This window comes from Physeter macrocephalus, chromosome 11 (genome assembly GCF_002837175.3).
Source record: "Physeter macrocephalus isolate SW-GA chromosome 11, ASM283717v5, whole genome shotgun sequence".
Lineage (NCBI taxonomy): Eukaryota > Metazoa > Chordata > Mammalia > Artiodactyla > Physeteridae > Physeter > Physeter macrocephalus.
Window position 1 is genome coordinate 138,368,694 of NC_041224.1, and position 18,558 is coordinate 138,387,251.

The window sequence follows — 18,558 nt, forward strand, 5'->3', positions numbered from 1 at the left end:
AAAAGAATCTGAAACTAATACAACATTGTAAATCAACTATACTTCAATTAAAAAAATGTTTCACAGCCTGTCACTAGCACAAGCTCCTTCCAATGCCCATACCTAATTTTGTATCTGCAGTTTTGTATTCTTTTGCTTATACGATTCTCCAAATTGTATAAACTTAAGCCCCATAAACCTAGATGTGGCTCTCCTCATCCTTCTCCTCTCTGTGACAACCTGACCACACATACATCACTGATATCATTTCATCCTTAGGTCCCTGTGGTGCATCCCTCTCTTCCACTGTTCTCTCCTCTTCTCCTGCCATTCCCTAAATGAAGATGCGGTCTAACATTTGACCTCAACCTTGTTCTCCCTACATTATGCCTCTGTGAACTTATTAATTCATCTCATCCTTACGTGACAACTCCCAAATTCAAACTTCCAGCACTGAGCTCTACCTCTCAAACATGGGCAAATAATTATGCACTTTTTTTTAAGGGATCACTTGGAGCCCTTCTTTTTAAAAATTTTTTAGGGATTCCCTGGTGGCGCAGTGGTTGAGAGTCCGCCTGCTGATGCAGGGGACACGGGTTCATGCCCCAGTCTGGGAGGAACCCACATGCCTTGGAGCGGCTGGGCCTGTGAGCCATGGCCGCTGAGCCTGCGCGTCCGGAGCCTGTGCTCCACAATGGGAGAGGCCACAACAGTGAGAGGCCCGCGTACCGGAAAAAAAAAAAATAATAAATAAATTTTAAAAATAAAAATTTTTTAAAAATAAATTTATTTACTTTATTTATTTATTTTTGGCTGTGTTGGGTCTTCGTTGCTGCATGCAGGCTTTCTCTAGTTGTGGCCAGTGGGGGCTGCTCTTCGTTGCAGTGCACGGGCTTCTCATTGTGGTGGCTCCTCTTGTTGCAGAGCACGGGCTCTAGGTGCACAAACTTCAGTAGTTGCAGCACACGAGCTCAGTAGTTGTGGCTCGCGGGCTCTAGAGTGCAGGCTCAGTAGTTGTGGCTCATGGGCTTAGTTGCTCCGCGGCATGTGGGATCTTCCCAGACTAGGGCTCAAACCCGTGTCCCCTGCATTGGCAAGTGGATTCTTAACCACTGCGCCACTGGGGAAGCCCCATAATTATGCTTTTTTTGAAAGTAATTGCCATGATAAAAACTTATATTTTTATAAAGCTCATGAGCAAAAGATGAAATGGATAAAAAAGGAAAGAAGCATATGCTTGGCTCAGTCAGTATTAATCATTGGCATGCTCTTTCAGAAAAGAAATTGAAGGCAGGCTGCCTTAGTAATCTATTGCTGAGCAACAAATTACCCCAAATTTAGTGGACTAAAACAACAACATTTATTATTTCAGTTTTTGCAGGACGGTAATCTGGGTGAGACTTAGCTGGGTCCTCTGCATTAGGGTCTGTAGTCAAGGCTGCAGTCAAGGTCTTGGAGGGAGTTAGTCATTATCTCATGGCTCACGTGGGGAAGGCTCGGCTCCCTAGCTCCCTCGTGAGGTATTAGTGGGATTCAGTTCCTTGCAGGTTGTTGGACTGAGGGCCTCAGCGCCTCGCTGGCTGTTTGGCTGGAGGTGACGCTCAGTTTCTTGCCATGTGGACCTCTCCGTAAAGTACCTCACAACATGGTAGGTGGCTTCATCAGAGTGAACAAGTGGGAGGGCAAGAGAGTTAGCACTCGCCAAGGGGAGGGCAAGCAAGATGAAAAGTCGGTCTTTTATAACCTAATTTCCAAAGTGACATCCATCACTTTTTCCTTATGCTATTACAGACAGAACTGAGTCACTAGATCCTGCCCACACAAAAGGGAAGAGGATTACACAAGGGAGTGAATACCAGGAGTCAGGGATTACTGGGGGTCCATTTAGAAGCTGCCTACCTGCTCTTCAGGGCTCACAATGTAGCAGAGAAAGCACTATGTAGTACCTGAGATGCTGACACAATGGCTGCCTATCTATGCAAGTGTGTTAGTCACTCTACATTTGAGACTCTATGTTCCTGTCAGATTGCTTGTAACATGTTTTAGATTGTCACTGATCTTCAGTGTATTTTGAGATGCATTCCAGGGAGGTTGCCCTCCTCTCCTCCCACTCCAGAATAATTGCTATAATAATGTAAAACGTAAGCTTAAAGATCTCGCCAAGAGCCATGCTATGTGGTGATCCAAGAGTCCCCATTCTTTTTTGCATCACAGCTAGTTGGAAAGTGCAGTGTCTTCAGTTCATTTTCCATTGTGTGGTCAAATCTTCATCTAAATACTTCTCTTCATTAAAGTAGGAGACAACTTTATCACGGTGTAAATTATTTGTATTACTACAGAAACTCAAGTTTCTCAACTCATCTCCCAAGTTTCCTCATAAGAAAAAAAATAGACCAACTAGCTTATTTTAATCTCTCTGAAAATAACTAAGAGATTTAACAATTAGCATACGGGCTTATAATTATTCGTAGTAAACATGCGATTAATGTATGTATTGGCTTACTCGGCACATACTGCGCGCACACGTCCCCTCGGGCTGGCGGTCTGAGGCCCCTCGTGTAGTTCCACCCCACACCGCAGGGGGCAGTCGCGGCCCTTCCTCACGCCAGCTTGGCCACACGGCTGCTGTCTCTGTCAGACCCGACCAAGTCGCTAGGAAGTTGGGGAGGCCATAGAGACGGAGGCCCCGGGCCCAGGCTTCCTTTCTTAAAATAAAGCTGTCGCTTGTGATGCGCTAGTGGAAGGCACATTATAATTCTGTAAACCCTGGCGCGCGGTACGGCGCCAGAAGGCTGCCTGGGCCTGGCTCCAGCGAGACCCCGCATTTTCTCCCCCCGCGCCGGCGCAGAAGGTGCGGTCCCGTCCGTCCGTCCGGCCCGACCCGGAAGCCGCCGCGCGCCGCGCTCGCCCGTCGCCCTAGGGACACCCGGCTGCCCCGAATCTTGGGGCCTGCCGCGTCCTCCTTCCTCGGTCCCCTCTGGCCCATGGGTCTCCATGGCGACGGCGGGGGCCCGGCCGGGGGGCGGGCAGCCCGAGCGGGGCCGCGGCGCTCTGGGGGCCTCCGCGGTGGCGTCGCCGTGTTCGCCGCTGTGGCCGCCGTGTTCACCCTCACGCTGCCCCCCTCGGTGCCGGGGGGCGACTCGGGTAACGTACTCTCAGGGTCGTGCCTCCTGCCCCGCTCTCTGGTCCGCACTGTCTCCACGAGGTCTGGTCAGCTCGATCCCTCCATCCACCGCCGGGGCCCCCGCAGGGTTTTGCGTTCCAGAACCAACCTGTGTTTCCATTCGTGCAATTTTTCTGTAATTCTGGTCTCTTTAGTTCTCAGGCTTTCGAGACGGGGCTGGTTGCTTTCGCCTGATGGGACTTACCGACCTCTCTCTCCACTTCTCCAGATCATTTTCCTGGACCTGAGTTTTTGCTTTCCATTCCTTTTTAGTCCACAAGCATTACTTACTGAGTACTTATCGTGTTGCAGACAAAAGGACTAACAGGAGTGGTGGACACGTATCTTGGAGAGTGTTGTAATGCGGGCAGAGACAATACACAAACCACTGAATAGCTAGCAACATATTAGGTGGGGGGAATTTAATGGAGACAGTAAGAGGGAAATGTGATTGACAGCGGGGTAGGCAGTGGCTCCATCAGAATGGCTAGTTGGGAAAGGCCTCTGAGGAGGTGATATGTTAGTTGAAACCTGAATGTTGAAAAGGAACCAGCCTTGCAGACTATTTGCGGGAGAACGCCTGAAAGGGTGGAAGCCAGTTGCGGCTTAAAGCTGCTTCTATTGAAAAGCGTGACCCGTGGGCCATTTAAATCACATGAATAATCGTTATGTATTTGGGATGAGAGACAAGATGCAGGTTTTGTTTTGCTGCCAAATTGACCGTCTAATAACGCCTAATAATGATCCGTAATTTTGTTAGAATGGTGCTGTAAATTTGGGTCGTGAATGTATAGACTGAAAAAAAAAACTGAGTGCCCTAGTTCCTGCATGACAAAATACCCCCAAATTGAGTGGCTTAAAACAAGAAACGTTTATTATTTCACATTTTCTGTTGATCAGGAATCTGGGTGCAGTTTAAGTGGGTGCTCTTAGGACAAGGTTGCTGTCGTGGCATGGGGTAGGGCTGCAGTCCTCTCAGGGTTCAGCTTAGCGAGGATTAACTTCTAAACCCCATCCAGCTCTTTGCCAAACGGGTTTCTCTGTAAGCTGACTTTTGTCAAGAGAAAGAGATGGCACCTCTGCCTGACAGCTCTGTCATTTCGTAACCTAATCTTGGAAGTGACAGACCACTGCCCTGTTTTATTCTTGGAAGTGAGTCAATATGTCAGCCCACACTCAAGGACGAGAGGATTACACGGTGAGAATACTGGCGTTGGGAAGCTTTGGAGGCCACCTTCAAGGCTGCCTATCACATTGAGGATCCTTGATGTTCCTTTTACACGTCATTACCTTGACTCTTTTTTTCAGGTCCTATTGAACAAATAGGAGCAATGTTTCATTAGTATAGTGGGGAACGGAGTTACCATATTTCTAAGGTTTATACTAAATAATAGAAATAGCTTTATAGTTATGAGAGTTTTGACATTGGAGAGCATTATTCAGAGGTTGAATAGTTCTGTAACTTTCAAAAAAACATTGACAGTTCTTTCCCATGGTTGTTTGAGCCTGAAGGACGGGATTAGGATGAATTATAATAACACTTATTGAGTACTTACTACGTGCCAGCACTGTTCCAAGTGCTTTATGTGAATTATTTTAATCCTCACAGCTACTACCCTGTGAGGTAGGTACTATCTATTTCTTTATTTTATAGATGACAAAACGGTTAAGCTGTGTCCAGAATCACACAGCTAGAAAGTAGAGGCAGTCAAGGAAAGAAACCAAGTAGACTGACTTTGGAACATGCTCTCTTAACCAACCTGTGCTCTAAATTCTTTGTTAAATCTATCATCACGTATTTAGTGATAAAGTCTATTTAAAATTTACAGTTGTGTTACGGAGCCCAAGCTTGGTCTGCTCACCACATGATAGGCCAATAAGTCGGGAGATGTGTTGTTAGAGCAAGGAATAACCACTTGAATCAGAAAGCTAGCAGACCGAGAAGATGGCTGACTAGTGTCTCAAAAAACATCTTCCCTCAATCCAAATTTGAGCTCCTTTTATACAGATGGGGAGGAGGAGGAGCCCACTGCAGTGCCAACCAATGGCTGAGCGGGGCTGCTATAACTCGCACCTGTCCCGCCCCTATTACAACTGTTGCCTTGTTTTTATTAATACTGTCTTTTTTCCCCAAAAGAATAAAGTTTTCTATTCACTTTGAGTTATCAAACTTTGTAGGCATTCTGACTTGTTTAGGTTGACGCTGAATAGTGGTTGCTTCTAATATTTCTATGTTCATTTTTGGGAGTGATAAACTGTTTTCCAAGTGTTGCCAGTAAAATTTGTATAATCACGTCTGATGATTTTGTTTATATGTTGAATGTACTGTTCTCTTTGAATTTTGTGTTTATGAAATTTTTTTTACCAATAAACAGAACACATCTCAAAACCAACATAAAGCATGTATTCTTCTTCCTGATAAGTCTTAAATTATACAACATGAATCCATCACATTGTGTGGCCTTGCCAAAATTTATTTTTTGCACTGCTTGATACACATAGTTGATTTATGGGTGGGAGCACTCCTGGTCCTTCAGAGGAAAGGGTAGGAATCTAGCCTTCGCTTCTGTTTGTTACCCTTGGGAAAAATAAATTAGCTTATATATGTGTTTATATATTTTTAAGATACTGTCTTTAACACACTTGATATATGACAATATAATTTTATAATTAATATAAAAAGTATAATACGGAGGGAGCTGGGTTTTGTAAAGGTGAAGCTTCTGCTAACAGCTCTGAGCTTGCCACCCATTTGTGTCCCAGATGAAAAAGCTGTGGTTCTGAAACTTGAATGTACTGGAGAATTGCCTGGGAAACTTGGGCCCCAATGCCAGAGGGTTTAGTGTACGTAGATTTGGGTTATGGTCAATAAATCTTCATTTTTAAAAGTCATCTGGGTAATGCTGATGCAGGTTGTAGTAGGACAACATTTGAGGCAACCCTAGTGTAAAGGGTTGAGGGAAAGCAAGGACCCTTTCTCTTTTTTTTTTTTTTTTTTTTTTGCGGTACGCGGGCCTCTCACTGTTGTAGCCTCTCCCATTGCGGAGCACAGGCTCAGGACGCGCAGGCTCAGCGGCCACGGCTCACGGGCCCAGCCGCTCCGCGGCATGTGGGATGTTCCCGGACCGGGGCACGAACCCGCGTCCCCTGCATCGGCAGGCGGATTCTCAACCACTGCGCCACCAGGGAAGCCCCCTTTCTCTTTTATCATATTTACTTTTTCTTTTTATCATATTCAATTTTAAGAGTCGTGTTTAGCTTTTTATCAAGGGTGCATTCATAGACTTCGAATAGTAGCATCTTTTCTATTTTGATTTTAGTTTCACATTTGATAAGAGTTGGTGATGGAGGTTAGTCACATTCCAGATTCATCTTTCTACCAACAGAACTCCAGCAAAGAATAATAGCATATTGACTTTTCAATGGTAAAAAGAAATTAGAGAAAATAGGCTATTTTTCTTAATGTTAAATGTAATTCTAAGTACATTTTAAATGGAGGAGAATGAATAGCAACCTTGGAAGTCTGAACTGAACTGTGCTTCATAGCACCTACAGAAATATAAAAGCCAAAAATTGATTAAAACCATTTGGGAGTGAAGACATAAAGAGCAAACCCATTCTAGAGTAAAACTATGAAATACTATAAAATACTGGTAACAGCTACAAAGGGAGGAGTTATATTAAACATTTTAAAACCATAAACAATTTCTTTATATAAGATACGAGAAGGGCCTTTGGCTTGTAAGATGCTCTAGAATATCTCCAGCAAACGTCAAAGATGCCCTTAAGTAAATGACTTAAGTGAGCAGTATATGTCTTTGGTGCCCTCATGGGATTTCTGTGAAGTGAGCAGTCATTCAACCTGAGATGGGGGTGTCTGAGTAGCAAGGATGACAACGTGATAGGTCTTTTTGTCAGTCTCTATGCGCAGGGCTTTTCTGTGTGGCACGAGGAGGGAGAGGTGCTGATGTCTTCGTGACAGAACCCTGAAATGGATAGAATATTTTCAACTTAGTGGAAAAGACAAATGAGAACAACTAACCAGAATAAAAGGCAATCTAACTAAGTGCTAAATAGGTTCCAGCATGTTCTATGGAGGAGGAGGAAGTGATTCTTTCTGATGGGTGAAGCTGGGGAAGGGTATGTGTAAGGAAAGGTGTCACTGAGAAGGTAGCAACTGAACTAGGCCTTGACGGATTTAGGAGAGAGTGCTGGATGAGAAAATGAGTGATAAGAGGTGCAAAAGAGGACCATTCAGAGGAACAGTGGGTAGTCAAATCTGACAAAAGTGAGCATAGGTTTCATGCACATAAGCCTTGGAAAGGGAACTGGAAGCCATAGAAGGCTTGCATGTCACACTGAGGAATCAACTTCATTGAGTACACAGAGAGCAGCCATTGAGCAGTTTTAGTCTAAGGAAACAATCTGACCTCTGGGGAGTGCGGATGGCAGTAATTAGTGATTTCAGTAGGAAGATGCATTGGAATAGAACATTGGTCAAAGCTATTGCTGTAGCCCAGGCCAGAGAGAGGAAGGGTCTAAAATACGGTCAGGGCAGTAGAAATGAAGAGTACTGATATCCACTGAAGGATAGAAAATGGACATTAATACATTTCCCAATAGATAATAGTACTTTCATAAATCATCAATTAATATTGATTGATTTCCTACATTGTACTGATTAAGTGCACAGGGATAACCAGAAATAGTCCCTGTGGTCTGGATACTTAAAGTATTAACAAATAAGCATTGAATTACTACATCATAATTTTAGAAGTAATTACTAATGGTGAGGAATTACAAAGAACTGTGTAAATAATATGATTTATTGGTTTGAAAAAAATGTACTTTGGTAGTCAAAGCTTACCAAAATAACCTGGAGTTAATAAGCATTTGGCAATTGTTTAAAGATATCCAACATAATTAATGTAGAGAATGTATCCAAATGTCAGTTTAGGGCAGAATGGCACATTTTATAGACTGTTCAAATCTCCAGTGTCTGCACATTTTACATATCATAAAGTTGCATCTTTACCGACAGTTTTGTACTAAATTCTTGAGGGATAATACAGCATTTTACACTAATGCTCTGTAAGAGTTTTTATATATTTGCAAGGGTAGACAACTTTCAGGAGGGAAAGTAGGCATATTTTTAAAATTGAAGTATAGTTGATTTACAATGTTGTGTTAGTTTCTGGTGTACAGCAAAGTGATTCAGTTATACATATTACATATTCTTCATTATAGGTTATTACAAGATATTGAATATGGTTCCCTATGCTATGCAGTAGGACCTTGTTGTTTAAAATAAGCATTTTTAGAAACTAGAATTCACATATATTTACACTGACCAGTTATTAAAAACTATCAAAGATAGTTTGTTCAGTAATACCTAAGGGAGAACATATTCTGAGACTATTTCATGCTGTTAAATCTCTACAGATTTACAGTTTTATCCAGTCAAATTAATGCAAAACCCCAATGCAAGCATTTGGATTTTGAAAACTTTGGAGGAGTGTCATTTTCTAATAGTAATTATTGGTTTTCCATTATTTTTTCACAGGGGAACTGATCACAGCCGCACATGAGCTTGGAGTAAGTATTAGTTTTATTGTTTAATCAATGCTCTCATTAACAGTTTTAGGTATTAAGAAAGTTTAATTAAGCATGGAGTAAAGTAGATTAATTTATTTTCAAACCCCAGTTTTTAGTAACTTATAAGTACAGTACATGACAATTTACTTTAAGTTTTAAATCCAATTAAACTAAATCATAAAGCAAAGCCTTTACTATATATACAGTAGCTGGCTTATTATCACCCCAAATTTTGTATAAGCTATGGAGAATAAAATAAATCGGGTTAACAGTTTTAATAAGTTTATTATTTAATAAACTTTATTGTGGTGCATGATCCCTTTAGGCAAGACCTTAGGACTGTCAGCATGGTGGTAATCCGATAGCAGTGTGGTCTTTCAACTTACTAACCAATACGATATTTCAGAACCCGCTTTTTTTCAATAGCCTTTTAAATGACCCTAATGTACTGTGAACCCAGAGAACAAACTGCTTAAGAACTGACAATGAAATATGTCACCCTTTCTCTAGGTGACACACCATGTGATAGACCCTGCCAAATCCACTAAAGAAAATATTTATTTGTATTGGCACAAGAGGATTACAATAGAAAACCACTATTCAAACATTTAGTCATTGTCTCTTAATCTTTATACTTGCCTGAGAAAAGCGCTACTTTTCAATTAAAGCCAGTGTGACTCTTCCTTTATTAGATGAAAACCTTCTGACTGTTGCTAATTTTCCCTTAGGTTGCCCATCCTCCTGGCTATCCTTTGTTCACTCTGGTGGCTAAACTGGCAATTATACTATTTCCTTTTGGTTCGGTTGCCTACCGAGTCAATCTTCTGTGTGGCTTATTTGGAGCAGTAGCTGCAGCATTACTTTTTTTCACCGTTTTCAGGTAAAGTAGTTGATTAGTTAATTTTGACTAATTGGAGATGGCCCATGTACATACATTACAAAAAAAAATCTTTTGTTGCTTGGTTTTTCCTAATCACTCATGTGATTTCACTTTCTCAATTTACAGTAATTTCATATGCGTTTGACTGCTTAAATGATTACACAGTTGGTTCTGCTTCATACAACGGAGAGAAGGTGTCACCAGTTCATTATCACAGTTCTCTGGTTAGGCAGAACTAATAAGGTTTGTCATTTCAGGAAGATGCAGATGGGCCAGTTTAATTCAACAATATAAAGTTCATCTTTTGGTAAATGGTAAATATCACTTAATTACTCACAGTGTTGCTGATGGGCAGCTGCCTATCAGGTCCAGAGCTAATACCTAATTATACTGTATTTTAAATATGCACATGTATACTTTTTGAAATGAGGCTGTTAACTAAGGAAATCAGTTTGGGTTGTGGTTTTAGTAAGGTTTCACTTTGTTCCATTATTGCTGTAGGGAAGATAGGCGAATTAGACACCACTTACTTCATGATGGAAGGCTTTCTTAGTTTGGAAGGCTATGCTGCTTTTAAAAAAACAGGTCATTAGTTTAGGATATTGCTAAACACATTTGTCTTTGCTGTTTCTCTCTCCTTCGGTATTAACTCAGTCTAACCTATGCCTAAAAGGATTATAGTCAAAAATACAAATTATTCTTCCTGCAAAGGGGAAACCAAGTTAAAACATTTCTTTCAAAAAGTATTGCAGATTTTATTATGAAAACAAATAATTTTTGTATGTAAATAGAGTATAATTTGAATAGACAATTTCAGGTGTCATTTTTGGAGACTAATGTTTTTATTTACATTTGTCATATCACTGCCTTTTGACTAAATTCTTTGTAAATTCCCTTTTGATTATTTGTAGAAAGGTAAAAGTTACAATAATTATGGCTAAAGCTTACTATGAAATCTATTTGTGGAACGCTTTCAGATTCAAAGTTGTAATTGTTGATCATTTACTAAACTTTAATCTGTATTATTTAATTTGTTTCTATTTCAGTCTTACAGGTTTTCAGTGATAGCCATATCTTTAAGTGTGAAATGTTTAAAATAACATTTCTGCTTGGATTAATTAGTGTTATGAATACTTTCTTTTTCTAAATGATTAGAATAATCATTATTAGAATTGTTCCTTCTGATGTTTTATAATTAAGGCTCTGTCATTTTCGTTGAGAGAAAAACTCTTTTTTTATTTTTAAATATCTAGGTTGAAATTTAGAACTTACCTGTCTTTTATTAAATGTATGAGTTTTTGCAAGACATTTAAGACAAAGACATTTTAAAGAAAACTAATACTTGTATTTGTTTTGTTAGTTCATCTGTATTTTAGATTATTTCTACAACATATACATATATTTAAATGCTGTAGCCAGCTCTTAAGCAAGTAAAGTGATTCGTTTTCTAAAACTTTTCCATGTTTTCCACTATATTAATTGTCAGTGCCCTTCCACATAAAAACCACCGTAAAAATCATATATAAAAATCTTTATCTTTCCAGAGTCCGAATAGTTTGGGACAATAGTTTTCCTTTGAGTTGTCCACATTTTAAAATAGCTTTGATTAGTTATTATGCTTGATTCTACTGGGTTTTAGATTAGCACACAAGCCTGTGACCCTTTTCTTTTAATATACAGTCTAATGATAAATTCGTATACTTGCTGACATATGTTTTAAATCAAAAACTCTTCATAGACTAAATTGGATATTTGCATGCTTTTAGTAATCTAGTACTTTGGAAAAGTTGCTTTCTTTCTGAAAAGGGATCTGACAACATTATCTCTTACATACTTTTAATATGAAAATACTTCATTATTTTGAATACAAATAATTGACAAGGTACATGTCCTTTGGGAACAACCTAGTTCAAGTGGCAAATCTGTTTTGTCAAACAATAGCCACCCTTCGGGAAAGAGCAAGCCATCTCTATGGTAATAGGACTAACAGTAGCCTATTGATCGAGTGGAAGAAGACATTATACAATGTCAGCTGGCTTGTTACAATTTCATTTGTCGTATGACCTGAACCTAGCCTTTAAAACCTTCCTTCTGTGAATATAAGGCCAAGAGCAGGACGCGGTTTTTGTGCAGCCATTACAGTGACGGCTTTTTTCCTGTCCCAGTGTACAGTAAATGTATTCCTTCACAGGTTGACTCCTTCACCAGAACTCATTCAGGAGACATTTCACTACTTTATTCATTTGCCGACCAAGTCATCATTCCATTTTGTTGTTGAATATTGAAGGGTTTTGATCCAGGAGACAGCTGTATTCTTTCTTTCCCCCATCACTTAAGAGAACATTACTGTACATCTAGGATTAGTGCTGACTGGTGTGCAGGAAATTAATTCTTTTAACAGTTTTAGGTTTTTTTCAGGTAATTGTTCACATAGCATTCACTATATTTAGCTCTTGGGGTGGGTATAAAGACCTTCTGTACCTTTTAAACAAAGATTGTATTTCAAAAGCAAATTTCTGTTTAAATATGTTGATGTAAAAAGCTCCATTTTTTCAGTAAACATGACTTAGATTGAAAGAACAATTTATTCGTTGTTTCCAATTACTTTGTAATTTTTGCTTTTCTTACATCTTTCTCTTGCTTTTAAAAGCCTTTAAGATGTCATTAACACTGCATATTTTGTCAATCTTTCCTAATGGTTGGCAAGAACTCTTTTATATTTGCTTTGCCCTGATGTAGAAAGCATATGAGTAAAACAGCACATTGAAAGCTGTGTCACTGTAGTTTATTGAATTAAAAATAGTAAGATTGTGGCAGTTGTTTCTGCATGTATTTATTTATGTATTGTCCCCTTCAGGGGTATTTTAAAGCATGCACTATGTTAAGGGAGTTTAAGCTAATATATTTCATTTATAGGAAATAGTATTCATTTTATTAATATGTACATCTGGTGCATTTGACTGTACTACAGTTAGTGATTTAGAGAAACTGGGATTTTCTCTTTTAAGGCCAATGAAGTAAATGATTTTAGTTTGATAGTATGATATTTAAAATGTCATATTTGAAATTCACAAATCCTATTAATATAAAATTTTAAAAGTTATAGGTATGTAAATCACTAATAGGAACATCATTTAGCTTTCCTTAGTACTTGAATTTCAAAATTGTTTTCTAAGAAACCTCAAACTAGATCCTATATACTTAGTAAGGAAGGAGTACTGAAATCACTGTAATTAATTTCAACATGCTTACATTTCATATGTTCTGGTAACACTGAAATAGAATGGAGTCTGTTGATAGTATCATATAAAAATTCTTTACTTGAGGGAAGATTTAAATTGCTTATGATCTCAGGTGAGGGCATGTCTTGTATCATGTATTTTGATACTTACAAGGCAGGGAATATATTTTCAACAGGCTTGAGAGTCGGCATATCCTTTTCAAGCTAGTATGGGCCAAATGGAACTATAGAAGAATTCATTGAGCAGTATTTGTTACACACTCATATGAATGGAAAGTAAAATTCTTTTAGTTTTTATAATCAAAATTCAGTGCTTATTTTAAAGAGAGTAAGACAAAGTTACTATTAAATAAACAGTTTTTCTAAAAGGCACTGTTTCAGGAAACTTGCATAAAAAAACTTTCTAACACCATTAACATTGTACAGTAAGAAATCAGATCTCTTAATGTCAAGCAGGTTCCCTAGAATATATGAATATTAATTATAATTAAAGGTATCTTGAAACTGTGCCTGCTTACTACAAAGAACTTAAAACCAATTTCAGTGATATTTAAATATCTCCTGGAAGACTGTTTTGTGCCAGTATTTTATTTATGCATATTTTATTTTTTATAAGTTATATATTCCTAAACATTCTGCCGCTGCTAAAAATTAATTTTATTAAACTTTTGGAACAGGAACACTTGATTCTGAGCACTGTGTCTGCTATTCTTACAGCTTCAGCTAAGATTCCATTCAATAAAAATCGAAAATTAAAATGCCATACCTTAGAGAGCGTAGAATCTCCTGCTTAAGAGACATTTGGATTTTCCAGCTCAAAGAGTATTTTAGATTATTGCCATAGAGAATAATGTGAAGCTCTTCCTAATTTCAGAGGTAACTATGCATAAGTAACAAATAGTCACCAAGTTTTTGTAGTTGAAGAAGAATGGAAAGCACTGGAGCATTAATTTCTATTCAGGAGAATATCTGTCTTGATCCCTGGTTAATTGATCATATATTTCTCTCATACTTGTATTAAAATTGCATTGACTCAGAATGGCTAAGCATATTAAGAGCTTGGTTCATTTGCATTTTCTTATAAGTAGAGGGACATATTAGGCTCAAATAGCATTTCGTTTTGAAGGGAAAAAAGCAGGGCAAAAACTCTTTTTTAAGACTGTAGAGTCTCTTCTGACAGCTAGTCAGAGTTAGAATTAGTTCAAGGAAATGTTAATAATGCATTGCCTGGCCTAATCCCTTTGATATCACCAGGTATCCTCCTGTTCATGGGTTAATTGCTTTAAAAGCGAAGGCAATATTCTGAGCGGTGGGCCGCTTCACCTTTTCACAGCTGTTACCATTGAGTGACAACTAAATCCCATGTGTAAGATGAGGAAGAGCTCAGTCTCCAATTGGGAGAAAATTTATGTAAACCACAATCCCTTCAGAATGTGCGGAAGTCATAGACTTTCTTGATTTACTCTGCTTTTCCCAGAAAGCTCTATTGTTCACTTTCCTAAGTCCCATCAACCCTTTGTAGCAGAATATCACAGCGGCAGCAGATAGCTTGAAATATATAAATGCTATCATAGCTCTGATTAATAGCAGTGCTTATGAGTCAAGTCTGATAACAGTGCAGCTCTCCACTCAATTTCAGATACTGCTAATGGAATCTGTCTTCTCCAATTGTAATATGAGAAGGCCTAATTTGCCATGGAGCTTGGAGCTGTCACCAGTAGGGGATTGTGGGGTCAGATGGGAGCTGCCAGGTTTTTGCCCTGCAGCTTGTATCTCTCACTTTGAATAGAGCAGCCCCCTGCCTGCCAGTTAGCTGATAGGCCGCCGTGGGGTTTATGCCACTGTATACAATAGGAAAGGGCTACATAGGCTGACTTTATAATTGTGAAGCTAGCTCATATTTCCACAGCTACTGTGCTGCATAATTTCTAATAAGTGGTTTTAACAAACGTCAGATTATGAAAAGTTTCCTCAATTACAGAAACTTATAAAACATTTAAATTGCTAAATCTGTTTCCTGCCGAGATTTTGCCACTGGAACTAGTCATCAGTCATTAAGGCTATAATAATAAATGCATATATTTCTTAAAGTTACAAATAAAATTATAAACCATAACTCATATAGATTTGCTGCTTTTCAAAGCCATAAAAAGTAGAAAACAGTCTTAATGAATTGAAATATTACAATATACTTCATAACTTTGCATAATAAGACTACTTTATATTAAATCTCTATTGTTTAGTAAGTTAGTGTTGCTGATGAAAGTAGTTTAATACCCTCATTCTGTTGATCTTAGTTATTTGGATCTTTTAAGTTTACTTCATATACCTTTAGTATATAACATTTTAAAAATTATGCAGCATTTTCTAAGTTTTCAGTTAAAAAGGACTTTGAGAATAATATGCTGGACTATACTTTTAACCAATTTCAGTTTTGCTACCGAATGCAAAATACACTGTCAAGATTGAGTAATAAGCTAATCTTGAGGCTTTGTGTGTGTGCTTTTTTCTTTTCTTTCTTAAATTAATTTATTTGTTTATTTTTGGCTGTGTTGGGTCTTCGTTGCTGCGCGCGGGCTTTCTCTAGTTGCGGTGAGCGAGGCTACTCTTCGTTGCGGTGCGCAGGCTTCTCACTGTGGTGGCTTCTCTTGTTGCAGAGCACGGGCTCTAGGCGCGCAGGCTTCAGTAGTTGTGGCTCGCGGGCTCTAGAGCGCAGGCTCAGTAGTTGTGGTGCACGGGCTTAGTTGCTCCAGGGCATGTGAGATCTTCCTGGACCAGGGCTCGAACCCGTGTCCCCTGCATTGCCAGGTGGATTCTTAACCACTGTGCCACCAGGGAAGCCTAAGGCCTTGTGTGTTTTTAAACATTTCAAACAAAATTGATGAAAATCTGTAATTTGGGAGTTATTTTAAGCTAGGCTGTCCCTTAAGATCTTGCCTCCCATAGTGCAAGTCATTTGGCATACTATGGAAACTTGGTAAAATGTAAAGTAAATGATGGTGATTCCTATAAAGCTCAGTTCGGTGTTTTCCTTTTAGATATTTGGATATAAGGCTGATGAGCTGTAATAAAGTGAATTGTTCTAAGCCTTGAATAGTTTCATCATTTATTGGTTAGTGAACAAATTTTAATTCTAATGGAAATTGTGTAATTACATTTTATTTATGGAAGCTATTCATAATCTTGTTCCTTCCATTTCACTTGTGCCTTTTTCCTTTTCGAAGCCTTTTCCATTTTTTTCCCCAAGTTTATTTAGTGGTTTTAAATCAGGAATAATACTTTGTATTTTTCCTTTAAGTGTACTGGTAGTTGATATTTACATAGCTGAAAATTCAGGGTAGAGCAGTTTTCATCCTTTTGATAGAATCGCATGGAACAGAATAAACCTTGGTAGGATTTTACCTGGAGTGAAAGTAAATTTTTATAAAATATAGGAAAATGGGATTACTTGCAAATTTATTAAAGATGGAAATGTTTTACATTATTTTTTAGGTGCAGTGATGGTGGCTTCAGAGGTAGAACTTTAATATACCATGTCCCCAATTATTGATTTATGTTTATTAGGTCTAAACTTGAAAATGACAAGAAAAAATTTAGATTCTACTGCTCCCCAAATGCCCACTGACTATAATTTGCCCACCTGGAACATGGTCGATACTCAATACGTATTTGTTGAAATGGTCTTTAGTGAACTGCCACTCAATGAGAAAGGTTTAGCTGAAACTGAAAACCTTTCTTGTCAGTAGCTTCCCAGTTTGACCATCTCCAGGTACATTGAAGAGAGAAATATATGGGTGTTGATTTTGTGAATGGGAGCCAGAGATAACATTTGTATAATCTTCATGAACAAGACCCAGAAAGATAAGAACCTGGGAGGACAGGGGCAGTAGATTTGCCACTAATTGTACCCTGCTTTACCATATCTCTTCCCTGTAATCCACTGCATTTTTTTAAAGTCGTGAATATGAGTTGACACTAATACTAATTTATTTAACAGTAATGCTCAGATGCTGCATTGTGGCCTTCCTGTTCGATTCTACTTACTTCAAGTAGGAGTTTTCAGTGTTGAAGGAAAGTAGTGTACCCTCCATGTTGGGTTCTTTGCACACAAGTAACACTGAAGACAAATACATTCATGAATTTTATGAGGCACGTCAAATGTGTGTTCTGAAAGAATTTCAGGTTTCTGTTATTTGCCTTTTGATTGAGGGTTAGACAAACATGTGACTACACATGAAAATCAAATACTGTGTAGCAGAAAGAAAAATATACCTTATCATCAATAGCAAACCTGTGTCAATGGTGTAAATTGTAACCTCCTGATTTATCCATTGTGTCAACAGATGAATAGTATTCCATAAGTGAGAAAACTGCTGCACAATCAGTACCTTTCTTAGGAATCTCATGTAGGCCTTATAGAATTCTGAGCCTCACATTTGTTAGGATGCTCTTAAAAGCATCACATATTCCTTACCCTAGTGGAGAATTTCTGTCATTTGCATTTTCTGGGTGAAATTTTAAATACTTAACCACCTTTCCCATACTATCTGTCATGCTCTTGGTATATCTTTTCTCAGTGACTGACCACTGTGATCTCCTGGAATGTGAACTACATGGTTTTAGTGTTAGCCCAAGTTAAAAACAATTAGGAAAATTTATTTACTGCCAATATACTGCAAAATATATTTTATATAAAACTTATTTGTAAGATATATTTATTTATATAAAGCATACTTCAATGACTTTTAGATTATTTGTTATTTTGAATCATCCATATCATTACCTTACTCTGTTAGTGTGAGACCTTGAAAATTAAGCATGCCTCTCTAATAGTGTAGAAACTTGATTTTGATTGTTGACATGAGACTATCTTTTAAAATACAATGGTTGTCTTATTAAAATTTCACAGTAATGTTTGAAGTGTGTGTTCTTCATCTAGCCTTGTAAGATGTTATCTTTCTGTAAGTCAGGTTAGATTCTAAGAATATGTATTTCACTTGAAGAAGTGTCTCCCTTGATATCCTTCTATGAGGCTTTATGAGCCTCTAGATTGGGAATAGAAAACAGTTTTTTCTCATGTTATATATAATTTATCATGAGGTGTTCTTTAGTTCAAGTGGAAGACAGTTTAGATTATTTTGCAATTTATTAGTGAGTTCTGCTGAAAACAGTTCTCATTTTATTCACAACCTCACTTGAATTTCCCTTTTTTTTCCCTCCATCTTCCTATTAGTGTGGTTGAAGTAGGTTCATCAATTTCAGTAGAAAAATGTACGTCTTTTAATTTTAATGAGCTAATTTTAAGATGTCACTTTAGCATATGAAGGGTATATAAACTCATTAATTCCTTAGTTGCTTTTTAAAAAAATAATAATTACTTAAGCATATTTATTTCAAAGAACGAAATGAAAATTGAAAGTAGGCCTCCTTGACTGCTAAGTGAAAACAAAATGGTGTTTTTGATTATGCCATTTTTCTTTGGGAAAAAAAACCCTTCATACTTAGTCTACAGCTAGATGACAGTTGTTTTGTCTTATTTGGGAGGTACTTATATTTATACTCCATCTGTACATTTGACTTTATGGATGATACCAAACAGCTCGTTTTGTGGGCTCAGAACAATTTCATTTAAAACTCATGTTTAAATAACAATATCAGATTAGATAGTCTCTCCATATATATATATATATATATATATAT

At 38.1% G+C, this 18,558-nt stretch overlaps 1 protein-coding gene across 4 annotated transcripts in view; it reads left to right on the forward strand.

Annotated features, from left to right (window-relative positions):
- The first annotated feature begins 2,872 nt into the window (after nucleotides 1-2,872).
- TMEM260 (transmembrane protein 260) overlaps nucleotides 2,873-18,558 on the forward strand; it is a 62,184-nt gene continuing 46,498 nt past the window's right edge. For 2 of the 4 annotated variants that reach the window (XM_024134046.3, XM_024134043.3), the window contains exons 1-3: nucleotides 2,949-3,123; nucleotides 8,706-8,737; nucleotides 9,466-9,617. In XM_024134046.3, the coding sequence (XP_023989814.1) occupies nucleotides 2,964-3,123; nucleotides 8,706-8,737; nucleotides 9,466-9,617 (344 nt within the window). In that variant the 5' untranslated portion in view covers nucleotides 2,949-2,963. Of the gene's footprint in view, nucleotides 3,124-8,705; nucleotides 8,738-9,465; nucleotides 9,618-18,558 lie in introns of those variants that run through there. The other 2 variants (XM_007101677.4, XM_024134053.3) reach the window with 2 other exon arrangements.